The sequence below is a fragment of the Heteronotia binoei genome, chromosome 1, assembly GCF_032191835.1.
Source record: "Heteronotia binoei isolate CCM8104 ecotype False Entrance Well chromosome 1, APGP_CSIRO_Hbin_v1, whole genome shotgun sequence".
Classification (NCBI taxonomy): Eukaryota; Metazoa; Chordata; class Lepidosauria; order Squamata; family Gekkonidae; genus Heteronotia; species Heteronotia binoei.
Genome location: NC_083223.1, coordinates 3,066,948 through 3,094,784, shown reverse-complemented (window position 1 = coordinate 3,094,784; position 27,837 = coordinate 3,066,948). Strand labels below are relative to the sequence as shown.

General features: G+C 45.4%; 1 protein-coding gene across 1 annotated transcript; it reads left to right on the top strand.

Moving 5' to 3' along the window:
• Window positions 1-141: 141 nt before the first annotated feature.
• LOC132589815 (cytochrome P450 2K4-like) lies at window positions 142-27,837 on the top strand. The gene is made up of 9 exons (XM_060262600.1): window positions 142-370; window positions 3,832-3,994; window positions 5,895-6,044; window positions 10,625-10,785; window positions 13,735-13,908; window positions 20,585-20,732; window positions 24,836-25,020; window positions 26,379-26,520; window positions 27,544-27,837. Exons 1-9 carry the CDS (start codon window positions 188-190, stop codon window positions 27,729-27,731), a joined length of 1,494 nt encoding a protein of 497 aa, XP_060118583.1. The 5' UTR covers window positions 142-187; the 3' UTR covers window positions 27,732-27,837.

Genomic DNA, 27,837 nt, shown 5'->3' with positions numbered 1-27,837 from the left:
TAATTAGATCTGAGAGTGTAGGAGTGGACAGGAGGGGAGGGACGGCAGATTATATCACACAAGATAGTTCTCATTGGTTCACAAGAGCAGTCACACTAAGGAGAACAAATATTTATACTGCTGCTTTCGGCTAACAGTTTGTGTGTTATCACTTTTGTCGGAATCACTTTGGACTGTTTCGCAGAGCATGGGTTTAATGGATCCTGTTTCGTTGTTGTTCGTGTTTGTCCTTACAGTAGTGTTGTTTTTTAAAACTGGCAGTAAATGGAAGATTAGTGGCCGAGATCTTCCCCCAAGGCCAAGGCCGTGGCCAGTTGTTGGAAATCTAAACCTTTTGGATTTGAAGAGGCCTTACAGAACCATGTACAAGGTAAGCATTTTTTGTTCTTTCCATGCCACTCATGGGTTTCGTGTGTTATCTTGAATTTCTTGTTGGCCAGTCAGTGCTTACGGTGTTCCTTCCTAAGTAAAGGCAGCAACGTATGAAATTAAAAACAAACGAACCAACCGTGCAAGGAAGGCTTGCATTGTTCTCTCTTCTTTTATTTGTCACAATTGTTGTGGTTGGATGCTTACTGCTATTTGATGATGACCGGGAGGAGAGCGCAGAGGGGCTGGCTGGCTGGCTGAAGAACAGGCTTCTGGATTGACCCTTCTCTTGTTTATGTTCTTTCATGGTCTAAAGAGAAGCAAGGACAAGGATTGGGAAAGAATGCCCAGGCCCAAAGACACCTGCCAACTAGCAATAATTGTGTAACTGATCAGTAGCTTGATCTTGTCAGATCTCAAATGCTAATAGACAGGGCTTTTGTTTTATAGCGGGAACTCCTTTGCATATTAGGCCACACACCCCTGATGCAGCCAATCCTCTTGGAGCTTACAGTAGGCCCTGTAATAAGAGTCCTGTAAGCTCTTGGAGGATTGGCTATATCAGGGGTGTCTAGGGGTGGAATTCTAGCAGGAGCTCCTTTGCATATTAGGCCACACACCCCTGATGTAGCCAATACTCCTGGAGCTTCCAGTAGGCCCTGTACGAAGAGCCCTGTAAGCTCCAGGAGGATTGGCTACAGGGGTGGAATTTTAGCAGGAGTTCCTTTGCATATCAGGCCACACACCCCTGATGCAGCCAATCCTCTTGGAGCTTACAGTAGGCCCTGTAAGAAGAGTCCTGTAAGCTCTTGGAGGATTGGCTATATCAGGGGTGTCTAGGGGTGGAATTCTAGCAGGAGCTCCTTTGCATATTAGGACACACACCCCTGATGTAGCCAGTCCTCCTGGAGCTTACAGTAGGTCCTGTAAGAAGACCCCTTCGTTTTATAGATATTTCCGCTAGCCCTGGTACCGCTAGCCCTGGTAGGCGAGTCATTATAGCAAGCAACAGTCCAACAACACTCTGTGCTGAACTATATATATAATTTATTTACAATATTTACATTCTCCAACAAAGTGCTCCGCCAAACAACCGTATAGAGCAGAAGGATAAATTGCACAGCACAGCGCTGCTTATATACAAATTACATAGCCGCTGCACCAATGGGTTACAAGTGCTGAGTCATTGTGCACTGGACACTTAACCTCTGCACTCATTCCCAAACGCTGGTCAGAACTGGTTTCACTTTGTTGAGCCTTGCTGAAACACTGATGTCATCTCTTTGACACTGACTGTCAGATCAGCATGCTCTCAGTAGTCACTAGCCTCATGCCTCACCGAGCATTTTTATATGCTGACAAACTCTTTGAGGATTGGCTACATCAGGGGTGTGTGGCCTAATATGCAAAGGAGCTCCTGCTAGAATTCCACCCTTGTAGCCAATCCTCCAAGAGCTTACAGGGCTCTTCTTACAGGGCCTACTGCAAGCTCCAGGAGGATTGGCTGCATCAGGGGTGTGTGGCCTAATATGCGAAAGAGTTCCTGAAACAAAAGAGCCCTGCTAAAAGGGTTGCCAATCCCCATATGGGAGCAGGGGATCCTTGGTTTGGAGGCTTTCTCCCCACTTCAGGGTTAGCAGAATGGTTGGGGGGGGATGGAAATGTCTTCTGGGCACTCTATTATACCCTATGGAGATCGAGTCCCATAGGATATAATGGAGAATTGATCCATGGATATCTGGGGCTCCGGGGGAGCTGTTTTTTGAGGTAGAGGTACCAAATTTTCATCATAGCATCCAGCGCCTCCCCTCGAAACACCCCCAAGTTTTAAATAGATTGGACCTGGAGCCCCAAAAGAAGGTGCCCCTGTCCTCTATTATTTCTAATGAAGAGAAGGCATTTAAAAGGAGTGCAGTCCCTTTAAATGTGATGGCCAGAACTCCCGTTAGAGTTCTGTTGTGCTTGTCACACCCTTGCTTCTGGCTCTACCCCCCGAATCTGCTGGCTCTACTCCCAGTGTCTCCAGATTTCTCTAGTTGGATCTGGCAACCCTTGATGCTAGGCATTAAGGTTAGTATTTGGATGGGGGACTGACAAGAAAGTCTAGAGCTGCAATGGCCAACCACCTTCATTCATCTTTTGCTTTGAGAAACCTTCAGCGTTTCCATAATTTGTCTTTGAGCTAGTTGCACTTTCCACCACTACCAGCTGGTCAATGGGGAGTATGCAAAATGATTTTTAAAAGGAATAGAGCTTAGAGGATACGTGGAGAGCCTTTTCTTCATGACGGATTCATGACTCAGATTCCTGACTCGGGGCAGGTGGGGAGAAAGGGGAGCAGGTGGTCTGAAAGCACTGCAGTGATGATAAGGAAGTGGAGCTATGGTTGCCCATGTTTGTGTGTGTGCCCCACACAAATCACAACAAACACCAGGGCTTTTTTTGAGCAGGAACACACAGGAACCCAGTTCCGGTTGGCTTGGTGTTAAGGGGTGTGGCCTAATATGCAAATGAGTTCCTGCTGGGCTTTTCCGACCAAAAATGCCCTGACAAACACTATATACACACACGGAGGGAAGAGGAGCAGGGTACTGTGTATTTTATGGACTGTCAGCTCCCCAATCTCCATGAATTTCCCAACAACTGGGACTTGCAACCCTACCTAGAACCCTTGTTGTACATACTGATGATGTGAAAGGCTACAAGAGGTAGGCTCTTCTCTGTGGTACCATCTCAGTTATAGAAATATCTCTCTCTTGCATCTAGGTTTGCCAAGTCCAATTCAAGAAATATCTGGGGACTTTGGGAGTGGAGCCAGGAGACTTTGGGGGTGGAACCAGGAGACATTAGGGGTGGAGCCAAGATCAAGGCTGGGACAAGCATAATTGAACTCCAAAGGGAGTTCTGGGCATCACATTTAAAGGGACGGCACACCTTTTCAATGCCTTCCTTCCATAGGAAACAATGAAGGATAGGGGCACCTTCTTTTGGGGCTCATAGAATTGGACCCCCTCATCCAATCTTTTTGAAACTTGGGGGGTATTTTGGGGAGAGGCACTAGATGCTATACTGAAAATTTGGTGCCTCTGCCCCAAAAAACAGCCCCCCCAGAGCCCCAGATACCCGTGGATCAATTCTCCATGATTTTCTGTAGGAATAAATCTCCCTTGGGAATAATAGAGTTCCCAGCAGACATTTCCCTCCCCTCCCCATGCTTTCTGATGACCCTGAAGTGGGGGGAGGGCCTCCAAAGCAGGGGATCCCCTGCCCCCACTTGAGGATTGGCAACCCTACTTGCATCTTCCTTGCATTTTGTTTTGTCCAATGCCTGGTGCCAGCTTTAAACACTTCTGCCCCGCCATTTTGTGTATACATGGGTACTCAACTGGTGTTTTTGAGTAAGCTGACCACTGTCTTGAAGACCTGAACTGTCTTTTTTCACTTTGCAAAATTACATGTCAGTTATCGAAGCGGTATGGTCCTATCTTCAGCTTACAAATGGGATCCCAGAACATGGTCATTCTGTCGGGCTATGAGACTGTAAAGGAGGCTTTGGTGAACCAAGCAGAGGCCTTTGCAGAGAGGCCTATGGTCCCAATCTTGAAAAAGATGTCAGAAGGCTATGGTGAGTACATTTCTTTGGAACAGTAGGTGTTCTTGATTACTTTGGGATCCCCATAACAGATTATCCTAGGAGATACACAAAGTGAGACTAGAACTAGGCTTAATCTATAACTTGAGAGTAGTGTGACAATTTTTCCACCCTTATGTATAGATTTTCAGGCATTAGGTTTGTAACAGTTAACTACATGGAAAACATTCACCTGTTGATTTCTGTAGGCCAGTGTTTCCCATTTACAGGGTCGTGTCCCGGTACCGGGCCATGGAAGCCTCACTACCGGGTCACAAGAAAAGCCAAAGCTAGCCCTGTCCCCAGCAAAGCATGACCTCTGCTCTGCTTCCTTCCTTCCCTCGTCTCTCTGTTGTGCAGAGAAGAGCTAGCCTTGAAGACTGACACAGGCTGCAAAGCCTGCATCCCATTTGGCTTCCTTCCCCCATCTCTCTGTTGTGCAGAAAAAAGCTAGACTGACACAGGCTGCAAAGCCTGAGCTCTGTTTGGCTTCCTTCCTTTCCCCATCTCCGTGTTGTGCAGAGAGGAGCTGGGCTGCCTCTCCTTCCTTCTCCCCCCTCCCAGTGTTTAAAAGAAAAGCTGGAGCCCACTGGCACTTTAGACCCATGAAGTGTTCTTCAAGGTATGAGCTTTCAAGTGCCTTACAGTATGCTCTTTTGGGGAGATTTCCTTGGGAGGCCTGGATGGCAAATAAGGGTATGTGTTTTTTTTTTCAGCTGGGAGGAGCGGGGAGTGGGCATTCCAGTAGCTATTTTTTCTACCAAACGACCCCTGGGCAGAATTGTTGCTGGCTGGGGTCATCTGATGGTGAGAAAGGCATTTTTTTCTCCCCCCCTTCCTTCCTTCCTTCCTTCCTTCCTTCCTTCCTTCCTTCCTTTCTTTCTTTCTTTCTTTCTTTCTTTCTTTCTTTCTTTCTTTCTTTCTTTCTTTCTTTCTTTCTTTCTTTCTTTCTTTCTTTCTTTCTTTCTTTCTTTCCCTGCATGTGATGCTCTGTTTGTATTCTTGGTGCTAGGAGGGGGGGAAGCAACAGTGGGACGGCTTCTAGGACCCTGGCCCCACTGGTGGACATTCTGGTGCTTTTTGGGCATTGTATGAGAGAATTTTGGACTGGATAGTCCACTGGCCTAATCAAACATAGCTCCTCTTATGTTCTTATGTTCTTTCTTTCCATGTCTTCTTTTCCTCTCCTTCCATTTCATTCTTTCCCTTTTTTTCTTTCATTCCTTTCATTTTTACTGGATGAAACTTTTCTGTTCATCATACTATTGTTGCAGACATAGGAGCTCTGCCAATGAAAAATTGGCACCCCCAGTTGTAGCCAGCTGCCCTTTCTATGAGATTTCTGTGTGAGTGAGTGATAGTGAGAGGTGTGGGGCAGAAAGAGATTATTGGAGATTACTACAGTATATCTCAACAGCACTGGAAGTGATGGTACTATGAACTTGGCACCATTTTACTGGTCCTACTTTTAACAGCTGTCTGACACCAAAATTAAACTCCTCCTGTATATATTAAAAAGAATGAAAGAAGTTCACTGGCTAAATATCTGCAAAACAGGTTGCTTTTAAAGGCATGGGAAACACAGCCAGTAAAAAACTGAAGGCCCCTCATAAATATCCTTTTTGGGATAACTACAGAAAGCAAAGCCTCCTTAAGCTGGTGGAAGTCTCCTAGGATAATGGTTGGATCAATGCCATTTTGTAGCCCATTGTTCACTGTGGGCATGCAAAGGAGAACACTATGTGCATCTGGAAACAGATCACATAGAGACACAATGCATATCTTCATCATGGGTTCCCTATAATGTTCAGGACCTCCTTCTACATAGGGATTTTGTGAATACAGCCACAAGGGTCATGACACCTCTTGAAACAAACCCTTTGCTTCCACTCAGGAGTTATTCTTTCTCACGGTGAGAACTGGAAGGTGATGCGGCGGTTTATGTTAACCACGTTAAAAGACTACGGAATGGGCAAGAGAACCATAGAAGACAGAATTGTTGAAGAATGCCATTTCTTAATTCAGAAATTTGAATCCTACAAAGGTGGGTTGGTGCTGTCTTCTGTGCTCTAAGAACAAATCTACAAGTCACAGTAAAAAACTGATTTTTGTAATCATCCACTGTTACATCTTTTCTCCATACAACTGTAGTCTAACATTTGTTCGTCACTTATTGTCTTCTAAAACTGAAGTTCCCAGAATTCACTGAGTAGATGTAATTGACATTAGTTTAAGCCCATATGGGCTATGGCTCAGTGGAAAAGGCTCTGCTTTGCATCCAGAAGAGCCCAGGTTCAATCCCTGGCATCTCCAGTTCAAAAGACCAGGCAAAAGGTGATATGAAAGACCTTGTGAATGAGGCCTTGGAGAGCCACTGATGGATGAATGGTCTATTTCATTATAAGACAGCTGTGTCTGTACGTCCAGCAAGAGTCCTTGTAGCTTTCTTCTGACCAGGGGTGGAATTCTAGCAGGAGCTCCTTTGCATATTAGGCCACACCCCCATGATGTGGCCAATCCTCCAAGAGCTTACAAAAAAGAGCCTTGTAAACTCTTAGAGGATAGGCTACATCAGGGGTGTGTGGCCTAATTTGCAAAGGAGCTCCTGCTAGAATTCCGCCCCCGTAGCCAATCCTCCAAGAGCTTCCAGGGCTTTTCTTACAGGGCCTACTGTAAGCTCCAGGAGGATTGGCTACATCAGAGGGGTGTGGCCTAATATGCAAAGAAGCTTCTGCTATAATTCTGCCCCTGTAGCCAATCCTCCAAGAGCTTCCAGGGCTCTTCGTACAGGGCCTACTGTAAGCTCCAGGAGGATTGGCTACATCGTGAGGGTGTGGCCTAATATGCAAAGGAGCTCCTGCTAAAAGTCCACCCCTGCTTCTGACTAGCACAATTTAAATTGAGATCGCCCTGCTCTGCTGTTTACTTTGAGACCTGATCACGCACATACACGTGTTAAAAGAAAGGAAGGAGGCACGGGGAAAGAGTTGTGTTGGAATAAAAGGAAAGGGAAATAAAAAGGAAAAGTTTTTGGCTTATTCTGGAAAAAAAATAGATTAGATTTCTCTGTGTTTACCTGGGATTCTTTCAAAAAGACGGTTCCAGCTGGCTTGGTGTCAATGAGTGTGGCCTAATGTGCAAATGAGTTCCTTCTGGGCTTTTTCTGAAAAAAATTCTGAGAATTACAACACTTGGATTCCATTCTATTGTTTGATGACTGAAAGTAGATAGCTAAGTATTTAAAAATACATGTATGGTTCCATATGTTCCGGGTCAACAACTCTCCCTCTCTCCCCTCCCACCTCGCTGGCTGCTTTTCTTCACATTAACCTTCCCCCTTTGCTGTTTTAATTGCTTCATTATTATCACAAGCATGGAGTGGATTTTACCCGGTCTGAAATCAATACTTTATTTCACTTGGAAAGATCCCTCTCTCTATTTCTAACAGGAAGGAAGGAAGGAACCTAACAGCACACCTTGCAGTCTTTATTAGAGGAAAGGAGCAAGAGTTCAGTAGTACCTTAAGGAGTAATAAAATTTGTGGCAGGACATGAGCGTTTGTGAGTCATTGCTTACTTCTTCGGATACAGCTAGAATGTGAGTCTATCTCTCCTTATATCTTGGAGAAAGGAGTGATTTGAGATGCCAAATGACAATAGCAGGTGTTGGTAATAAGACAGGAAACCTAGGTCTCAATTTAACCCTGGAGGATGCATTGTCTTAAACTTCAATATCAGACGCAATTCAGCAATCTCTCTTTCTACTTTCCCTTTGAAATTCCTTTGCAAGAACATTGCTACTCTTAGGTCAGAAACGGAATGTCCTGGATAATAAAATGTTCTCCCGTGGTTTTTGAAAGTTGTGGTTTCTAACGTCAGACTTGTCCATTTATTTTTTTGCATCCTTCTGGGCTGAATCCTCCTGGACCGAGTTGAGACCTAGGTTTCCTGTCTCTTTACCAGGAAGACTAATAATCTCCACACCTCCTACCCTTCTGCGTTTCACAACTAATCCAATCAAGCCTCCTACTGTCATTCACCTGCTATTGCTATTTGGAATCTGAAATCACCTTTATAAAGTTTATATTCCCAGTACCCGACATTACATTTTATGGCGCAAATGGCCTGGCCTGACAAAGGAACATTTATGGCAAAGAGAGAAGCTATGCTATTCTCTTGGTATTTTTGCGTGAATGCATATTGTGATTTAATAATAGGCATTTAAGATTTCTCTATTTCTATTGTCTGTCCTTGATTAAGAAATTCTTATAAGCAGTATCTAGACCAGAGGTGGCCAAACTTGCTTAACATAAGAGCCACAGAGACTAAATGTCAGATGTCTGAGAGCTGCATGACATTAATGGCAGAGTTTAAAAGCTGGAAGGAAGGGAAATAGATGAGGGAAGGGGGGAAGATGTGAAAAGAAAGCCAATTTAACTTTAAATGCATTCTCCAAGCTGCCAGCTGGCTTGGAGAACTGATTTAAAGAGATCAATGCCTTTTCCAAGCCAGTCAGTGGGGCGGTGGGGGCTTTGAGAGCCACACAATATGTGTGAAAGAGTCACATGTGGCTCCTGAGACACAGTTTGGCCACCCCTGATTGAGACAGTATACAGGGAGGTTTAGCTTCTCTCCTTGCCACTTCTATCCGTGCGTCTCACTCTGGTTGCCAAAGGGACATTTATGTCAGATCTGGCCTTTGTAACGAATAAGTCCAGCACCTTTGGGTTAGATCATGAGATGGTAAAAAATACATTCTCTCCCTCAAGCATTGTTTCAAGTTTAAAAAACAAACAAACAACTAGTTACGGAAATTTTGTAAAAGCTCTCAAAAACAATACAAAAGGCCTTCTGTCAAAAATATATAAATTCTTAATGTCTCAAATGGAAGTTCATTCTTACCAATATCCGGAACAATGGAATAAAGACTGCAAAAAAGAAAAATCTAGATGAACATCACTGGGAACTTATTTGGAACTCTTATGGGAAGAAATCAAATATTACAAATATCAAATTTCAATTTCATAAAACATTACTATGCTGGTATTGGTCTCCATCCAAGTGAAACAAAATTGATCTCACCATTGAACCTCTCTGCAAAAAGTCTTGTGGTGAAAAAGCAGATTTTATCCATTGCTGGTGGCGATACAGATATATTTATGCATTTTGGCAACAGGTAAATAGACAAATAAGCAAAATTACCCATACAGCCTTAGCACTGGAACCTGATATTTTTTTTACTTCATAATTGGCAAGACCAAAGGTTAAGTTCCAGTACATCAGAATTAATTCATATTTTAATAGCCACAGTATGGCTAGTCACCTGGGTAGATAAACACCCACCCACACTGGGTAGATAAACACCCACCCACATTAGAAGCCTGGTATCAAAGGCTGTGGGAAACGTTCATATTATGCAAAATCGCTTATAATTCATATGATATATCTTACAACCGATATGAAAGACATGTGGTGCCTTTTTGGTACCCCTTGCTTACTTTTCTTTCTGAAAATGACATCATTCCACAGAATCAATATTATATAAAGTTAATTTATTTTTGACAGTCCTATTGCTTATGTATATTATGCAACCAGTTGTTAAACTTCGGTTAGTAACACGCAATGAAGGTCAGACTTTGAAGGATTGTATTAGATTAGATATAGCAAGGTATCTATTTATATTTCCATTGGTTTTTTGCTTGATTTTTAAATGCAATACTGTTGGATTAAAAATTATTTTAAAAGTTTTAAAAATAGAAGAAGAAGAAGAAGAAGAAGAAGAAGAAGAAGAAGAAGAAGAAGAAGAAGAAGAAGATGATATTGGATTTATATCCCACCCTCCACTCTGAAGAGTCTCAGAGTGGCTCACAACCTCCTTTACCTTCCTCCCCCACAACAGACACCCTATGAGGTGGGTGGGGCTGGAGAGGGCTCTCACAGCAGCTGCCCTTTCAAGGACAACCTCTGCAAGAGAGCTATGGCTGACCCAAGGCCATTCCAGCAGGTGCAAGTGGAGGAGTGGGGAATCAAACCCGGTTCTCCCAGATAAGAGTCCGCACACTTAACCACTACACCAAACTGGCTAAATGATGTGTCTTAAAAGAAGCATTCAGAATGAGTATATAAATTGATGGCCATGCCAGCCACTTGGTGGGAAAGAGGGTTTTAACAAGTCAAATTCCGGCTCAACATCGGGAGGAACTTCCTGACTTACAGTTCCTCAGTGGAACAGGCTTCCTCCTCGGGAGGTGGTGGGCTCTCCATCCTTGGAGGTTTTTAAACAGAGGCTAGATGGCCATCTGACATCAATGAAGATTTAGGGGAAGGTATTTGTGAGTTTAGGGGAATTTAGGGGAAGGTATTTGTAAGTTTCCTGCATTGTGCAGGGGGTTGGACTAGATGGCCCTGGAGGTCCCTTCCAACTCTATGATTCTGTGATTCTACCTGTCCACAACATGGGCAGCCTAAAAATCTAAGTTATTGTCAAAGCTATGAAAATGCATTAGAAGAAGAGGAAGGACTGGGTGAAGCAGAACGATCCCATCTCTCAAAGCTATGTCTCCTTAATATCAAAGCAATAGCGAGGCTATTTCCGAAGTAAATACTGGCCTTTCTTTTTAAATAGGAAAGCCATTTGAGACCACTGTAATCATGAACGCTGCTGTTGCCAATGTTATAGTGTTCGTATTACTTGGCAAGCGATACGAATATGAAGATCCCACTTTTGTACGACTACTGAACTTGGTCAATGAAAATATCCGACTTGCTGGAAGTCCCTCAGTCACGGTAATCAAGAGATGCAAAATTTCTTAAAGAGCTGTTTGGTATTTTGCTACATACAGTGCAGGCAGGGCTGTGTGAGTCTGTCCTTGAGAGCTTCTTAAATTGTCAGGCCCTATGGGGGCTCTGAAGATAAGAACATAAGATAAACCATGTTCGATCAGGCCAATGGCCCATCCTGTCCAACACTCTGTGTCACACAGTGGCCAAAAAACCCAGGTGCCATCAGGAAGTCCACCAGTGGGGCCAGGACACTAGAAGCCCTCCCACTCTGCAGCCCGCCCCAAGCACCAAGAATACAGAGCATCCCTGCCCCAGACACAAGAACATAAGAGAAGCCATGTTGGATCAGGCTAATGGCCCATCCAGTCCAACACTCTGTGTCACACAGTGGCCATAGAAACCAGGTGCCATCAGGAGGTCCATCAGTGGGACTAGGACACTAGAAGTCCTCACAATGTTGCCCCTCCCAAGCACCAAGAATGCAGAGCATCAGTTGCCCCAGAGCGTTCCAACAATATGCTGTGGCTAATAGCCACTGATGGACCTCTTCTCTATGTGTTGTTCATTCATTCTGGCTAGAGACTGGGGAATGAAATGGAGGGGTTGCCATCGCATTGATGGTGTGATATCATTTCTGGGGCAAACCCACACCACTCCATTATTCAGCAGAAGCTCTATGTTTTTACCAAGCTCTATGTTTTTCCGAGTTTTGCCCAGAAATGACAATACAATCACCATTTTTGCATTCCACCCCCCCCCCCCGAAACTGCCTACTGAACAGTGGTGGGGGTCAGGGGTTGCAAGCGGTAGGTGTCCTGCTATTGCTGATTAGGAAAGGAAAGGAAAGGTCCCCTGTGCAATCACCAGTCGTTTACGACTCTGGGGTGATGATGCTTTCACAACATTTTCACGGCAGACTTTTTACGGGGTGGTTTGCCATTGCCTTCCCCAGTCTTTTACACTTTGCCCCCAGCAAGCTGGGTACTCATTTTACCAACCTCGGAAGTATGGAAGGCTGAGTCAACCTTGAGCCAGCTACCTGAACCAGCTTCCGCCGGAATTGAACTCAGGTCGTGAGCAGAGAGTTCAGACCACAGTACTGCAGTACTGCTGCTTTACCATTCTGCGTCATGGGGCCACTGACTAAGCTTAGCTTACTAAGCTTAGTAAGGGTCCAGTAAAATCTATATGATTCCCCAGGGCTTTTTTTTTGTAGCAAGTACTTCTTTGCATATTAGGCCACACATCCCTGATGTAGCCAATCCTTCTGGAGCTTACAGTAGGCCCTGTACTAACAGTCCTGTAAGTTGTTGGAGGATTGGCTACATCAGGGATGCGTGGCCTAACATGCTAAGGAGTTCCTGCTACAAAAAAAGCCCTGACCATTTTCGCACACAGCTTACCACACAGTCACAATCCTGTTCCCTCTGCAGCGCCCGGTTGGATTTTCCACCATCTGCGCCGGAGTTACAGGAAGTGCCGCGGCTTTTGCATAGCAAACGTAAACCACTAAAACCCAGTTTACGTTTGCTACACAAAAGCCGCAGCACTTCCTGTAACTCCAGTGCAGATGGTAGGAAATCCGACCGGACGCTGCGGAGGGAACAGGATTGTGACTGCGTGGTAAGCTGTGTGCGAAAACGGTCCCTGTTTATCCCCGACCCTCTCATTCAACATAACCTCTTGCAAACTTAGAGGTGCAGGTAAGTAGGTTAAGCCGTCACAGGCTCACCGCATACCTTGCCCCTACCTATTATTTTTCAAGAGCCCTGACCCTTTTACACACCAGGTTACAGTTTTCTAAGCAAATCAAACAATTTATCAATTAATGTGAAATGGATGAACAACAAAAAAGAATTTAACTTTCCCCATAACTTTAATCAACATTGGAGTGCTGTGGGCACGTATATACTCCTTTGAACACCTGAACTTTTTATCCCTAGCTCTCTCCAATCTCCCAGTCCTCTCGGTTACCAACTATCTTTCTTACAACTTGTAACAACTGTCCTTAACGTCCACTCTCAGCCTTCCTCCAACATTTCATCAGCTCTCATTGGCTGCAATCTGAGAGAGGTGGAAGTGGACCTGTCTGCCACAACTTAACCTGGAGGTATAAAGCTATTTTCTCTAGCCGTGGCCTTAGAGGATGAGTGACCGATCTTGCGGTCTGAAGGTCATGACTCTCTTGACTTCGGCTTGCTTGTCATGGCCTTTTGCCTTTGACCTCAGCTGATACTTTTCCTGCTGCTGATTATACTTCTGCCTAAACTTAGACTGCCCGCCCCCCCCCCCGATCCTGACCCTGATCTTGCTGTGCACAACAGAACTGCCGTGTACCCCCAACACTCTAGCTACATCAATGTTCTCTTGACTCCGGACTTTTCTTGCCTGCCTAACTAGCTGTTCACCTTGAGCACTCTGTACTTGGTTATGTTAAGCGTCAAAAACAATTTTGTACTGCCTTCTTTGCAGAGTGTGAGCAATCGGTATCAAAAAGCCTCCCCCCCAATTGCTGAATGAGAGACTGAGAGACATTTCTGTCACAAGTTTAAGAGCTGCGTTCATTCCTAGAACAGGAAAGTTGCAATGAGTGGGTAGATCAGCTGGGCTGGGTCACAGAATACAGCATCAAACTAAATATGGGCTCCTTCGGGGTAAATTCTCTGAGCAAAAAAAAGCAAAGAGATTGTCATCAAAAGTGCTTTAAAGTCTGCCTGAGTTGCATTATTTAGCCTTGAGGCTTTCTCAAGGGTTGCTTTGTAGAAAAATAGGTGGTGGAGCTCACCCAGGGACTGTTATGCAGCTGCACCAACTATTCAATGGACAAGGAATGTAGTTGGGGAGGAGGGGGAACCCTCAGAAAGGTTCAGGGGCTGTGCTCCTGTGAGCTGCTGCTGAATCCAAGGTCTGGGCTTTCTTAATCTTTTCCCTTCTGATGTGTTACTCTTTTAGCTGTACAACATGTTCCCTTCTCTGGGCTTTCTTTCTGGTGGTCGCAACACTGTACTTAAGAACAGGAAAGAACTGCACGCCTTCATACAGGCCACCTTCATAGAACATCTCAAACAACTAGATGTGAATGACCAGAGAAGTTTCGTCGATGCTTTTCTAATCCAACAGCAAGAGGTAAACGTGCTGATAACCGCAGGTGAACTTCTCTCAACCAGAGAGAAGTCTCTTTGTCTGTGAATGCCAGCCAGGTGGCAAGGAATCCCGCTTGAGGGAAGGGAGACCAACCCATGAAACCAGCTGGGATCCAACCATTAACGTATTACGGGGACTATCTCTGCAGAGACAGAGGTTTTCTCACTTGTTAATAGCTGGAAGCTATTAACTAACAAGAGTTAAGCTAACGAGAGTTTTCTCAGTTGTTAATAGCTGGAAGCTATTAACAACTGAGAAAACTCTCGTTATTCATGCAGTGAATAACCAGTTTGGTGTAGTGGTTAAGTGTGCGGACTCTTATCTGGGAGAACCGGGTTTGATTCTCCACTCCTCCACTTGCACCTGCTAGCATGGCCTTGGGTCAACCATAGCTCTGGCAGAGGTTGTCCTTGAAAGGGCAGCTGTTGTGAGAGCCCTCTCCAGCCCCACCCACCTCACAGGGTGTCTGTTGTGGGGGAAGAAGGTAAAGGAGATTGTGAGCCGCTCTGAGACTCTTTGGAGTGGAGGGCGGGATATAAATCCAATATCATCATCATCATCAGTGGTAGGGAGTCCATGACAATGATGCTCCATTCTCAGCTGTGCTGTATGAATATTCACTCTCTTATCTCTGTGAGAGTCTTGGACAGGCAAGTAAAGCTAAATAATATCTTAGCAGTTAGCCTAGGGGAGTACCCCTGGACATGCTAGGAAGTAGATCCCATTGAACTCTGCGGGACTCCTTTCTGAGTACATATGTTTACAGTTGCATTGTAGGAATGTTTTCTCCTGGTTTGTACATCTCAAAAGAGGAAAAGAGTACAGGAAATACACTGACCTCTGTAGGAAATATTTAATGGCATTTGGTTCTGCAATCTTTTTTAAAAAGTAATATTAATTAAAACTACAATCTTAAATCCACTTACAATTCCCAGTGTTCCCTGCACTGTTAAATTCAGAAATAAATTTTGTAACTTCATCGTGAAGAAGGGGAAAAAAGCAAGGTAAATATGCAGTGCAAACATTATTCCACTTTGTCCGATTCCCCATTTGGCTTTCTGTTATGTCTCTGCAAGTTTGTTTAATAATAATAATAATAATAATAATAATAATAATAATAATAATAATAATAATAATAATAATAATAATAATAATAATAATAATAATACGCTAACGGAGACTGGTAACAGACCACTGGCTCAGGACGGCATCATGGTGACCTGGAATGAGTCAGCCAGAAAAGGAGCGCCTGGGAGCGTGCAGACAGTGCACTGCCCAGCCCTGGAACATGGGTGGGCCGTGGGCTCCCTGGAGGAATGTACAGAACACTCATGTGCCTGTTTGCCACTCCCCAGGCACTTCCCGATGTCCAGACATCTGGAGAGGCGCCAGGGCTCTTTTTCCAGCAGGAGCTTCTCTGCATTTTAGGCCGCCACCCCCCCCCCCCCCGATGTAGCCAAGCTTCCTGGAGCTTACAGTAGGCCCTGTACGAAGAGCCCTCTAAGCTCTTGGAGGATTGGCTACATCAGAGGGGCGTGACCTAATATGCAGAGGAGCTCCTGCTAGAAAAAGAGCCCTAAGAGGCACCTCAGAGCTGCCTCACATATTGGGTACCACTTTGGAAGTTGTACTTTTCTGAGGAGGTTCCCATTCAGAGCAGGAAGGGGTGAGTACAGGAGGGGGATGGCAGGCAGCTGGACGCACTTTTTAAATCTGCTGGTCTGCAGTCCCCGGGGTGGCTTAAACTGTCTGTAACCAGCCAGACTTACCTTTAAAAAAAATGAAAACTGAGAATTTAGAGGAACTCACCGATCGTGGCAACAGGTTATAATATTGCGATGTTATTGCCCTAGATGCAGCTCCAATACAAAAATATCTTGCCAGGAATCCCATTGTCATTTCATTGAATGACTAAATGTATCTATACCTAACACACATTGCATAACATTTATATCAACAGCCAGAGCTGGTTTAGATCCTAAAATGCGCACACAGGGATACAGACACTTTTCAGTTGAAAACTATATACTGTACATAAGCAACTGGTCGCAGCGGTCAAAGCACTGAGATGTGCACACAGGAACACAAATAGATAAATGACTACTTAGATGTAATGCCATAAACCAATAGAATTTTGCAGGGCTTTTTTTTTTGTAGGAAAAGCCCAGCAGGAGCTCATTTGCATATTAGGCCACACCCCCTGACACCAAGCCAGGTGGAATTGCATTCCTGTTCAGTAAAAGCCCTGGTATTTTGTAACAAGAGGTTCAAAAGAGCGTATTCCCAGCAAATATTCAGTCTCAGTCAGTGTTCCCTCTGTGCTGAGTTAGTGTGAGTTAGCTCACACTTTTTTAGCCTCCAGCTCGCACATTTTTGTCTCAGCTCAGGGAAAAATGGCCCTAGAGCAAACTAATTTATGCAGTCGCTCACAACTTTAATGCCAGTAGCTCACAAAGTAGAATTTTTGCTCACAAGATTCCACAGCTTAGAGGGAACATTGGTCTCAGTATAATATAGTGCAGGGGTGGCCAATGGTACCTCTCCAGATGTTTTTGGCTACAACTCCCGTCAGCCCCAGCTATTGTCCATGCTGGCTGGGGCTGATGGGAGTTGTAGCCAAAAACATCTGGAGAGGTACCATTGGCCACCCCAGATATAGTGGGTTCAATGCAAGGAGGAGACGTGGTTGCAGTGATCATAGATTTCTTTATTAGTTACAGCAGGGTAGTTATTAGTTACAGCTGAACTAGAAGACTGCTGAGCTGGGCCAACTATATACACTTCAAGGTTCCCGTACTAGGATGCCATTGGATCATTCAAACCAACAGGGGGCCCGTGATTGGAGCAGGGCAGCAGGGATTTGGATCCTACTGCCCATTCTTCCTGAGTCCCCAAGTTCTGTCCTCAAGGCTCCAATTTGCCAGGCAGGAACACACCTATAACATGTACATTGGTCCATATACACAACACTCAGAATAGAACCCCAAGAATAATGAAGCCTGTGAGTCACAACCAGAGCTCTTTTTCTAGCAGGAGCTCCTCTGCATATTATGCCACACCCCCACTGATGTAGCCAATCCTCCAAGAGTTTACAGGGCTCTTAGTACGGGGCCTACTGTAAGCTCCAGGAGGATTGGCTACAACAGGGGGGGCGTGGCCTAATACGCTGAGGAGCTCCTGCTAGAAAAAGAACCCTGGTCACAACAACACTTGTCCTGGTGTACTTCGCATTTTGGTGTCCCCTTTGTCAAGGCTGAAGGCTTTCTTTTTTGGAACCTCAAATCTGCTGTCAACAATCTTCTGACCAATTGCTCAGTCTTCCCTTGATGGGCCCTGAGGGTGTTTGAGAGAGAGTTCCACCAGGTTCACACAGAACCTGTGAGGGACGGGTGGCTCAGTGGAGGGACGGTGGCTCAGTGGTAGAGCATCTGCTTGGGAAGCAGAAGGTCCCAGGTTCAATCCCCGGCATCTCCAAAAAAGGGTCCAGGCAAATAGGTGTGAAAAACCTCCGCTTGAGACCCTGGAGAGCCGCTGCCAGTCTGAGAAGACAATACTGACTTTGATGGACCCAGGGTCTGATTCAGTATAAGGCAGCTTCATATGTTCATATGAACCTCTTCTCATAATGGCAGCTTATAGACAGGCAGTTTGGAGCGCATGAGATTTTTTTTTTTTTTTTTTTAAACCGTGCTCTGGACAGTTATATAAAAAAAGAATATCAGCGAGTGCCTAGAGCGTGCTTCCGTGTCCAGATGCTGAAGAGGCGACTGGCATGTGGCTCAGAAATTTGCTACCACTTTAAAAGTGGTAGCTTTTTGAGCCGCTCTGAGGATGCTGGATGACGGGGTGAGTACAAGCAGTGGCAGACGGGCCAGGGTGTCAACCTGCCCAATGGCAAGTGGGCCACTGATGACATGGCCCCCATAAGAACATAAGAGAAGCCATGTTGGATCAGGCCAATGGCCCATCTAATCCAACACTCTGTGTCACAGAAGAGCATAAGAGAAGCCATGTTGGATCAGACCAGTGGCCCATCCAGTCCAACACTCTGTGCCACATAAGAACATAAGAGAAGCCCTGTTGCATCAGGCCAATGGCCCATCCAGTCCAACACTCTGTGTCACATAAGAACATAAGAGAAGCCATGTTGGATCAGGCCAGTGGCCCCTCCAGTCCAACACTCTGTGTCACATAAGAACATAAGAGAAGCCATGTTGGATCAGGCCAATGGCCCATCCAGTCCAACACTCTGTGTCACATAAGAACATAAGAGAAGCCATGCTGGATCAGGCCAAAGGCCCATCCAGTCCAACACTCTGTGTCACATAAGAACATAAGAGAACCCATGTTGGATCAGGCCAATGGCCCATCCAGTCCAACACTCTGTGTCACATAAGAACATAAGAGAACCCATGTTGGATCAGGTCAAAGGTCCATTCAGTCCAACACTCTGTGTCACATAAGAACATAAGAGAAGCCATGTTGGATCAGGCCAATGGCCCATCCAGTCCAACACTCTGTGTCACATAAGAACATAAGAGAAGCCATGTTGGATCAGGCCAATGGCCCATCCAGTCCAACACTCTGTGTCACATAAGAACATAAGAGAAGCCATGTTGGATCAGGCCAGTGGCCCCTCCAGTCCAACACTCTGTGTCACATAAGAACATAAGAGAAGCCATGTTGGATCAAGCCAATGGCCCATCCAGTCCAACACTCTGTGTCACACAGTGGCCAAAAAATTTATATATATATATATACATACACACTGTGGCTAACAGCCACTGATGGACCTTTGCTCCATATTTTTCTCTAACCCCCTTTTGAAGCTGTCTATGCTTGTGGCCGCCACCACCTCCTGTGGCAGTGAATTCCACATGTTAATCACCCTTTGGGTGAAGAAGTACTTCCTTTTATCCGTTTTAACCTGACTGCTCAGCAATTTCATCGAATGCCCACGAGTTCTTGTATTGTGAGAAAGGAGAAAAGTACTTCTTTCTCTAATTTCTCTATCCCATGCATTATCTTGTAAACCTCTCTCATGTCACCCCGCAGTCGACGTTTCCCTTAAACTTTATGTTAAAATGTATGTTGTATTTAGGGTTGCCAGCCTCCAGGTGGGGAAATCCAAAGCACAAGGCTTTCCGTAAAGACCAGCTTCCGTATCAACACCAAACTTAGTAAACAATGTAAGAAAACATAAGCATATATTAATTCATAAAAGACCATACAATTAGTCCTTAACACAAAAGGGAACGTATTCACCAAGAATCAATCGAGTCTTTATGGCAAATTGCTCAGTTCATTCCAAGGAATCCTGGTGAAATAGTTGATGATCAATGTCTCTTAATATATGCAGCCAACAATCCAAAAATTGAGAAGACAAGGTCGTACTGGAACCCTTGTTTCGCCCAAGCTTCAAGCTGCAAATAATCCTTGCTGCGACTCCCCTGCAGGGTGTGGATCCTCCTACTGGTGGGGCTCAGTATTGCATGGATCCCACTGGCGGAAGCAGCCCAGGGCGGACCGCTTTTCGACTATATCCAGACTGTCAGCAGTTACTTGGCCCCGCCCATTGCCGCCATCTTCCTCCTTGGAGTCACTTGTAACAATTCCAAGCCGTTAGCAGATTCCTCGCTCTGGCTTCTGAGGAGCCAAGGGAGGCTGCCGCACAGTACATCTGGGCCCTGTGATCCCTGCCTGGCCCTGGGGAGGCTGCTGCACAGCGCAGCTGGGCCCCTTGATCCTCACTGGCCAGCCAGGCCCCAAGGAGGCTGCCACATGGCTCGGTTCGGTCCAGCAATCCCCGAGAGTCACACCAAGTGACCTCGAGGGCCGTATAAGGCCCTCAGGATGGAGGTTCCCCATCCCTGTTCAAAGGTGTCCCTAGATCACCTTAAATTGCCCTTCTGTAAGCAGCCAATGTGACCATTTTAATCTTCTGGGGAGAGTCCAGGCTTGAGCTCCAACTAACTCCAGACTAATATGAGTCCTTTATTATAGGGAACTCCATACTAGATAGGATAGAAAAAAGCACTTGGATCCTACTACCCATTGTTCCCGAGTCCCCGAGCTCAGTCCGACAGGCTCCAATGAGCCAGGCAGGAGCACTAGTAATATCTAACATTAGTCCACGTACACACCCGTTTCATTCACTTTTTCATGCAAAAGGAGCAGGAATGACATCTTTGCTCCTGTTTCTTTATTTCTCCTCATTGTTAGGTGTACAGTGAAGATCTTTTCTATGATCAATTCCCCAGTAGCCTTGTTCCACCATAGGAGCTCTTCCCCCCCCCCCCCCAACGCTTCTGACCGATTTCTCACAAGCTGCCGCAGGGCTGCGACTCACCTTGCCGCTTTCCCATGGCAAGCAGAAACCAGTTTTCAGAGGATCTTGCTTGCCACAGGAAAGAGGCGGGGCGAGTTGCAGCCCCTAGGGGAAAAGCCTCAGGGGGAAAAGAGCTCCAATGCCAGAACAAGGCTGTGGGGAATCAGTCTAATCGATTCTCATCCAAGGCTGAGGGAAAGTTAAGAAGATCGATTTGGGCTTTCTATCCCCATCAATGTTGTGAAATCCTAAGGGCTCTCTTGGTCCTTATTTTGCTATACATTCTATTTAATTAGTTCAAAATGTCGCTTTCTTCTTTTTATCTTCTAGGAGAAGAACAGGAGCCAGAGCCATGGATTCTTTCATAATGAAAACCTAAAGTCTGCTGTGAGTGACTTATTCGCTGCTGGCATGGAGACCACTTCGACCACCTTGCGTTGGGGCCTGTTGCTGATGATGAAGTACCCTGAAGTTCAAAGTATGTCCTTTCCATTGGTTGGTTTCCATTATTCTAGGAAATCTGGATTCCAGTTACACTTAGTGGTGAGAACGTAAAGAACTCTCACGTTACCTGAATGAAGAAGGACAGGAAGCACCCCTAAGTTATACTTCCTGTTTCCCCCCTGCTGGTATAATGCTGGGGTTATGAACTGCTTGACCTCTTTGCATTTTCGACCTCTGGAGCTTATTTTCTATACTGTGGTGCTCCCACACTGAGCTTATTTTCTATACTGTGGTGCTGCTCAGTGGAAATAAAGAGGGCTTCCCTACATAACTAAAGATGGAAGACTCTCACTGCATTGTTCTTCTATCTGAAACACCATGTTCTGAATTCTTTAATTATATCATTGGTGTAATGGTTAGAGCAGAGCTGTCAAACATGCAGCCAAGGAGTTGAATTAGGCCCCCGGAGGGCTCCTATCGGTCCCCTGAGCAACTGGCTGTCATCTGCTTCCTTCTCCCTCTCTTCTTGCTTCCTTCTGCATCACAGCTTGCTTTGCCAGGCTTGCTCAATCACACAGGAGTTGCAGAGCAAAGCCTCTGTTTTCTCCATTGCTTGAGGCTCTTCCCTTACGGAGGGAGGGATAGCTTGCTTCAAAGGAAGCTCTGGCTCTTTCCTTCCTTCCGCAGGGGACCAGGAGGGGGAAGAGCCTCAGCCAATAGAAGGAAGAGAGGCTTGGCTCAGTAGCTCTGCTGTGCAACTGAAGGAGCCTGGATCGCACAGGAGAGATACAAAGAAAGGACCTTAAAGACCAACAAGTGCTAATGTTATAAGCATGTTTTAAGTTTTTTTAAAAAATCTTTGTGTTTGTCTGTGTCCTTTTATATCTCTGCTAACTGGCATTATATTTTATGGCAAACATGGCCCAACCCAGCAGGGTCTCATTTTATGTCATATCTGGCTGGGTTAGAGTGTCAGACTAGGATCTGAGAGACCAAGGTTCAAATCCCTTCTCTGCCACAGAAACGTGTTGGATCACCTTGGGTTAGTCACATACTCCCAGCCTATCATACTTCACAGGGGGTATAATGAGGATAAAATAGAGGAGAGAACCACGTAAGCTGCTTGGAGTTTCCATTGGGAAGAAAGGCAGTGTATAAATGAAGGAAGTAAACAAACCAGTGAAATAATGTTTAATACTTGATGCCTTGTTCCAGGTTGCTATAATCCTATTTTGATGGTGAGCATTGTTGTACTAAGAACCCCGTGGCGCAGAGTGGTAATGCTGCAGTACTGCAGTCAGAACCCTCTGCTCATGACCTGAGTTCGATCCCAGCGGAAGCTGGTTCAGGTAGCCGGCTCCAGATTGACTCAGCCTTCCATCCTTCCGAGGTCGGTAAAAGGAGTCCCCAGCTTGCTGGGGGGGGAAGAGTAGATGACTGGGGAAGGCAATGGCAAACCACCCCGTAAAAAGTCTGCCATGAAAACGCTGTGAAAGCAACGTCACCCCAGAGTCGGAAACGACTGGTGCTTGCACAGGGGACCTTTCCTTTACCTTTTTATTGTTGTAGGACATTATAAGGCAGTGTCCATCTCTGAGGCTTTTATTTTATTTCTTTGTATATTGTGTTTGTGTGTCTGCACCTGGAAGTCATGTTGATCTATGGTGGCTGACTCGTACTGGGGGCCTGGAGGATATTCAAAGAGGTGGTTGAATAGAGCCTTCACCTGTCTTCCCAACTGGGTATTCCAAGGATGTCTCGCATCCAAGTACTCACCAGAGTTGACCCTACTTAACTTCTGAGATCTGATGAGATCAGGCTTACCTGGACTATGCAGGTCACATCACTGGGCCTTTTTATTTTTAATCTCTTAGCTTTTATCTGTATATTTCAGTTCCTTTCAGAGAGCCAGTTTGGTGTAGTAGTTAAGTGTGTGGACTCTTTTCTGGGAGAACCACATAAGCCTTGTTCCTTTTTTTGTTGGTATTTTATATGAGTTGTGTGCCCCATGCACGCAATTTTAGTTTGAAATTATTTATCTAATCAGTTAAATCAGTTTTGTGCTGGTTGTACTAATTAATAAACGTCTGGCTAGAGTGTTATCTGACGGGAAGGTTGAGCAGGGTCGGGGGGTGGCTGCCTTCACGTTCCCTGGGTCTGTGCTTCCAAGCACAGACCTGGGAAACGTGAAAGTGTGCTCTATGGAAAGTGTGCTCTATGGAGCCTGCCAAGCACAGACCCGGGAAACATGAAAGTGTGCTCTATGGAAAGTGTGCTCTATGGAGCCTGCCAAGCACAGACCCGGGAAACATGAAAGTGTGCTCTATGGAAAGTGTGCTCTATGGAGCCTGCCAAGCACAGACCCGGGAAACATGAAAGTGTGCTCTATGGAAAGTGTGCTCTATGGAGCCTGCCAAGCACAGACCCGGGAAACGTGAAAGTGTGCTCTATGGAAAGTGTGCTCTATGGAGCCTGCCAAGCACAGACCCGGGAAACATGAAAGCGAGCAGGCAGCATGTGCGCAGTGTACTCTATGGAGCTTGCCTTCCAAAGCAGGCTCAGAGGAGCATACTGTGTACATGCCACCGAACTGCTTTCGCATTCCCTGGGTCTGTGCTCGGAAGTGCAGACCTGGGGAATGCAAAAAGCTTCCCTTGAAGAAGGCAAGCTCTGAGGAGTGCATATGCTGCCAGGGTGGCATATCGGGGGGGAGGCATCTGGCGGTACCCCTGTAGGACAGGTGGCACCCTAGGTGGCCGCTTATCTGGTCTACTCCTATGTGCTGGCCCTGCCAGTAAGTCTTGTCCTTGCATTATATAGCCAAGCACAATAGCCTAATATAACCAAGTACAATAGCCAGTTTTGTGTAGTGGTTAAGCATGCGGACCCTTATCTGGGACAACTGGGTCTGATTCCCCACTCCTCCGCATACACCTGCTGAAGTGATCTTGGATCAGCCACAAGTTCTTTCAAGGCTGTTCTGCTCAAGAGCAGTTCTGGGAGAGCTCTCTCAGCCCCACATACCCCCACAGAGTATCTGATGTGGGGGGGGGGAGGGAAAGGAGATTTGTAAGTCACTCTGAGACTCCTTTGGCTAGCTTCTCTTCTTCTCAGTTTGGTCACTTTAGGTTCTAGCAAAAAAATCACGCTAGATTTGATCTTTTTGTTGTTGTTCAGTCGCACAATCGAGTTCGACTCTTTGCGACCCCATGGACAAAGTCATGCCAGGCCCTCCTGTCTTCCAATATCCTCCGAAGTCTGCTCAAATTTGTGTTTGTTACATCAGCAACACTGTCCAGCCATTTCATCTTTTGCCGCCCCCTTCTTCTTTGCCTTCTGTCTTTCTCAGCATCAGGATCTTCTGGATCTTTAACATGACCTTGCTGGAACGTGAAATGAGTGCAATGGTGTGATAGTTGAACATTCCTTGGCATTACCCTTCTTTGGGATTGGAATATAAACTGATCTTTTCCAATCCTGTGGCCACCGTTGCGTTTTCCAGATTTGTTGACATAATGTGTGCATCGCTTTAACAGCATGATCTTTTAGGACTTTGAATAGCTCAACTGGGATACGGTCATCTCCGCTCACTTTGTTGTTAGTAATGCTTTCTAAGGCCCATTTGACTTCACACTCCAGGATGTCTGGCTCAAGGTCAGCGATTTCACTGTAATGGTTGTCAAGGACATTGAGATTCTTCTTGTATAATTCTTCTGTGTATTCTTGCCACCTCTTCCTGATCTCTTCTGCTTCTGTTAGGTCCCTACCATTTTTGTCCTTTATCATGGCCATCTTTGCATGAAACATTCCCTTGATTTCTCCAATTTTCTTGAAGAGATCTCTTGTCCTTCCCATTCTGTTATTTTCCTCTATTGCTTTGCATTGTTCCTTCAGGAAGGCCTCCTTATCTCTCCTTGCTGTTCTCTGGAAATCTGCATTCAGTTGGGTGAATGCAGATCTATAACCCACGTATTTGTCTTTTGTTGGTCCATGGTATCCATTAAAACTCTCCTCCCACACCACAATTCAAATGCATCAATTTTCCTCCTGTCAGCTTTCCAAGTGGCCAGCTTTCACATCCATACTTTGTGAGGAGGGATACCATAGTAAGGATTAAGAAATGTTTCATTTTCTCAGGTAAGGTCCAAGAAGAAATTGCAAGGGTGATCGGGTCTTCTCAGCCCAAGATCGAACACCGATCAAAACTACCCTATACGGATGCAGTCATCCACGAAGTTCAGAGGTTTGCTAACATCCTCCCTATGGCTATCCCACATGCTGCCACTGTGGACGTCACTCTGAAAGGCTATTTCATTCCAAAGGTAATCAGTCTTACTTCCGTTGATATTGGTTCATTTGTTCCCTACAACACTTTGCAAAGAGTCCATTTTTCACATGCTGGGGAACGTCAGAGCCAGTCAGTTAAACTATTGGAAATCCCCATTCATTTCAGTGGGAGAGATTAGAACACAGTGGCCCATCCATGAGACACACCTAGGCACCGTTGCAGACTGGGTCTAAAAATATTGGTTGCCAGGAGACAAAAAGGGGCCCACCCATAACTATAAGGCTATCATTTATTTTTTATAAGAAATAAATACAATTTTCAAAAAATACATAAGTGGGAAAAAAAGGTACAGTTAAAACTTTTGGGAAATAGATGCATATATGGTTTTAGTAATTACGGCGTGCATATATTGTACATTTTACTGGCCATATGCGGTAGATATTAACTGTAAATACAGACTGCATTTTCTCCAGGGGAGCTGATCTCTGCCAGCTGGGGATCAGTTGTAAAAGCAGGAGATCCCCAGGCCCCACCCTAAATACAATGTAAATTTTAGTTGCATTACAGTAATAATATTGGAACTTTTATTATATTTTCAAGCTATTAAAAGGAAATTAAATTTTTTAATGTATTGTCTAAGGTTTAAGGGGCCCCTCTTCATCAGGGGCCAGGGCTGCCTGAATCGCTGGTGCGATGACATCACCCGGAAGGGACGTCGCCAAAATGGTGGTACCCGTGCAGGGCTGCTCTAGGCGTTTCCGGGAAAACTCTATGGTTTCCCCGGATGCTCTAGCCATTTGGGAGGTAAAACTCTATGGTACAATAGGTACCACAGAGTTTTAACCTCCCAAATAGCTAGAGCATCTGGGAAAACTATTGTCAGCGAAGGTTCATTGAAGTTTCCAAATAAGCAGACTTGTTATTTGAAACAAAGTTGCATTTATTGTATACTCCAAAGTTACTCCAGCATGATAGGCATTGGAACTGATGGCGAGCAGTTCGGGTCATTGGTATTTAACATTCTACATCAAAGCAATTGCATCTAACCCCCAATTCCCAAAACAAAGGCTGCTTTTGCATGTGAGACTTTTCACACGGCTCCCCCTTATCTTTTTCAGTTGGTGGTTACATTTCCCGGCGGCAATGTCCTTGCTGCCTCTAGGGAGGGAGGTGAGGATCTGCCGGGCATTCTCCACTTCAAAGACTGCCTAACAACCTTTGTTATTCCTGGGAAGCTACTCTTTGGCTATTCCCTACTTGGCCCCCCTTCTACTATCCTACTGTCATATGTTAGTGAGCATATATGTGCATTAATCAATTTGGTTAGTAATCAGCATTCAGCATTCTTCTTCACATCATTTCCTTCAATAATTCAACTCTATCGCTTTTCAGGGAATGCAAGTCATTCCACTACTGTACTCTGTGCTGTATGATGAATCTCAGTGGGAAAAACCCTTGAAATTCTATCCTGAGCACTTCCTTGATTCCAAAGGAAAGTTTAGAAAGAGGGACGCCTTCATGCCTTTCTCTGCAGGTAACTCGTTTTTATTTTTATTTATCACTGTAAGCTGAATTAATAGATCAGGTACCCAAGTCCATTGACTTGGAAGAACACTGTGCCAATTGGCCATTTCTCACATTCTTCCAAGAGTAGTGTTATGGCTTAGTACTAGAACAAAATTTGAGTTGAGTGACTCCTTTAAGACCAACAAAGTGTTATCCAAGGTATGAGTTTGATGTGCATGAACACTTCCTCAGAAATCCTCTTGTGTGTGACAAGTCAGATTTGTGTAGAGGTTAACTGCGCGGACTCTTATGTGGGAGAACCAGGTTTGATTCCCCACTCCTCCACTTGCACCTGCTGGAATGGCCTTGGGTCAGCCAAAGCTATTGCAGGAGTTGTCCTTGAAAGGGCAGCTTCTGGGAGAGCTCTCTCAGCCCCACCTACCTCACAGGGTGTCTGTTGTGGGGGGGGGGGGAAGGTAAAGAAGATTGTGACCACTCTGAGAGTCTGAGATTCAGAGTATAGGTCAGGATATAAATCCAATTTATTCTTCTTTTTCCTCTTCTTTCTGAAAAAGTGTGCCCGACATGAAAGTTCATACCTTGGAATAAAACATTGTTGATCTTAAAAGTGCCACTGGACTCAAACTTTGTTCTACCGCTTCAGTCCAACATGGCTGTCCACCTTAGCACTGTTCAGCATGCCGTTGCTATGTGTCTTCAGCACAGCAAAGAGAGCCAGTTATCCGGAAGAACCAAATTTGATTCCCCACTCCTCCACTTGCAGTAACGGTCAGCCATAGCTCTCGCAGAGCTGTCCTTGAAAGGGCAGCTTCCGTGAGAGCCCTCTCAGCCCCACCCACCTCACAGGGTGTCTGTTGTGGGGAGTGGGGGTGGTCAAGGAGATTGTAAGCCGCTCTGAGATTCAGAGTGAAGGGTGGGGTATAAATCCAATATCTTCTTCATCTTCTTCATATTTTCTTCATTGTCTATTATGGGGAATTATAAAGACGTTAAATAAGCAGGCTTCCCTGCCCCATCTGTATTATTACAGGTCGGCGAGTGTGTGCTGGTGAGAACCTGGCCAAAATGGAGCTCTTCCTCTTTTTTGTGAGTCTCCTGCAGAGATTCACTTTCCAGCCAGCCCCCGGGATGTCGAAAGAAGACCTGGACCTGACCCCTGCAGTTGGGTTCACAACACCTCCCATGGCCTACAATATCTGTGCTTCGCCATGTTCTTAAGATCCAACTCGGCTTAGCTCCCCTGTGCGCCTCACCCACTTTTCGGTGTTTTCTTGCCTACCAAGAACATTTCAGATTCAGTGTAAATGGACTATACTGTCACAAA

Bases quoted from the DNA above. Each gene is read 5' to 3' on its own strand.
- LOC132589815 (XM_060262600.1), top strand. From the start codon at position 188: ATGGGTTTAATGGATCCTGTTTCGTTGTTGTTCGTGTTTGTCCTTACA. The intron at 3,995-5,894 runs GTGAGTACATTT...GCTTCCACTCAG, and splicing joins AAAGATGTCAGAAGGCTATG to GAGTTATTCTTTCTCACGGT. The intron at 13,909-20,584 runs GTAAACGTGCTG...TTTATCTTCTAG, and splicing joins TTCTAATCCAACAGCAAGAG to GAGAAGAACAGGAGCCAGAG.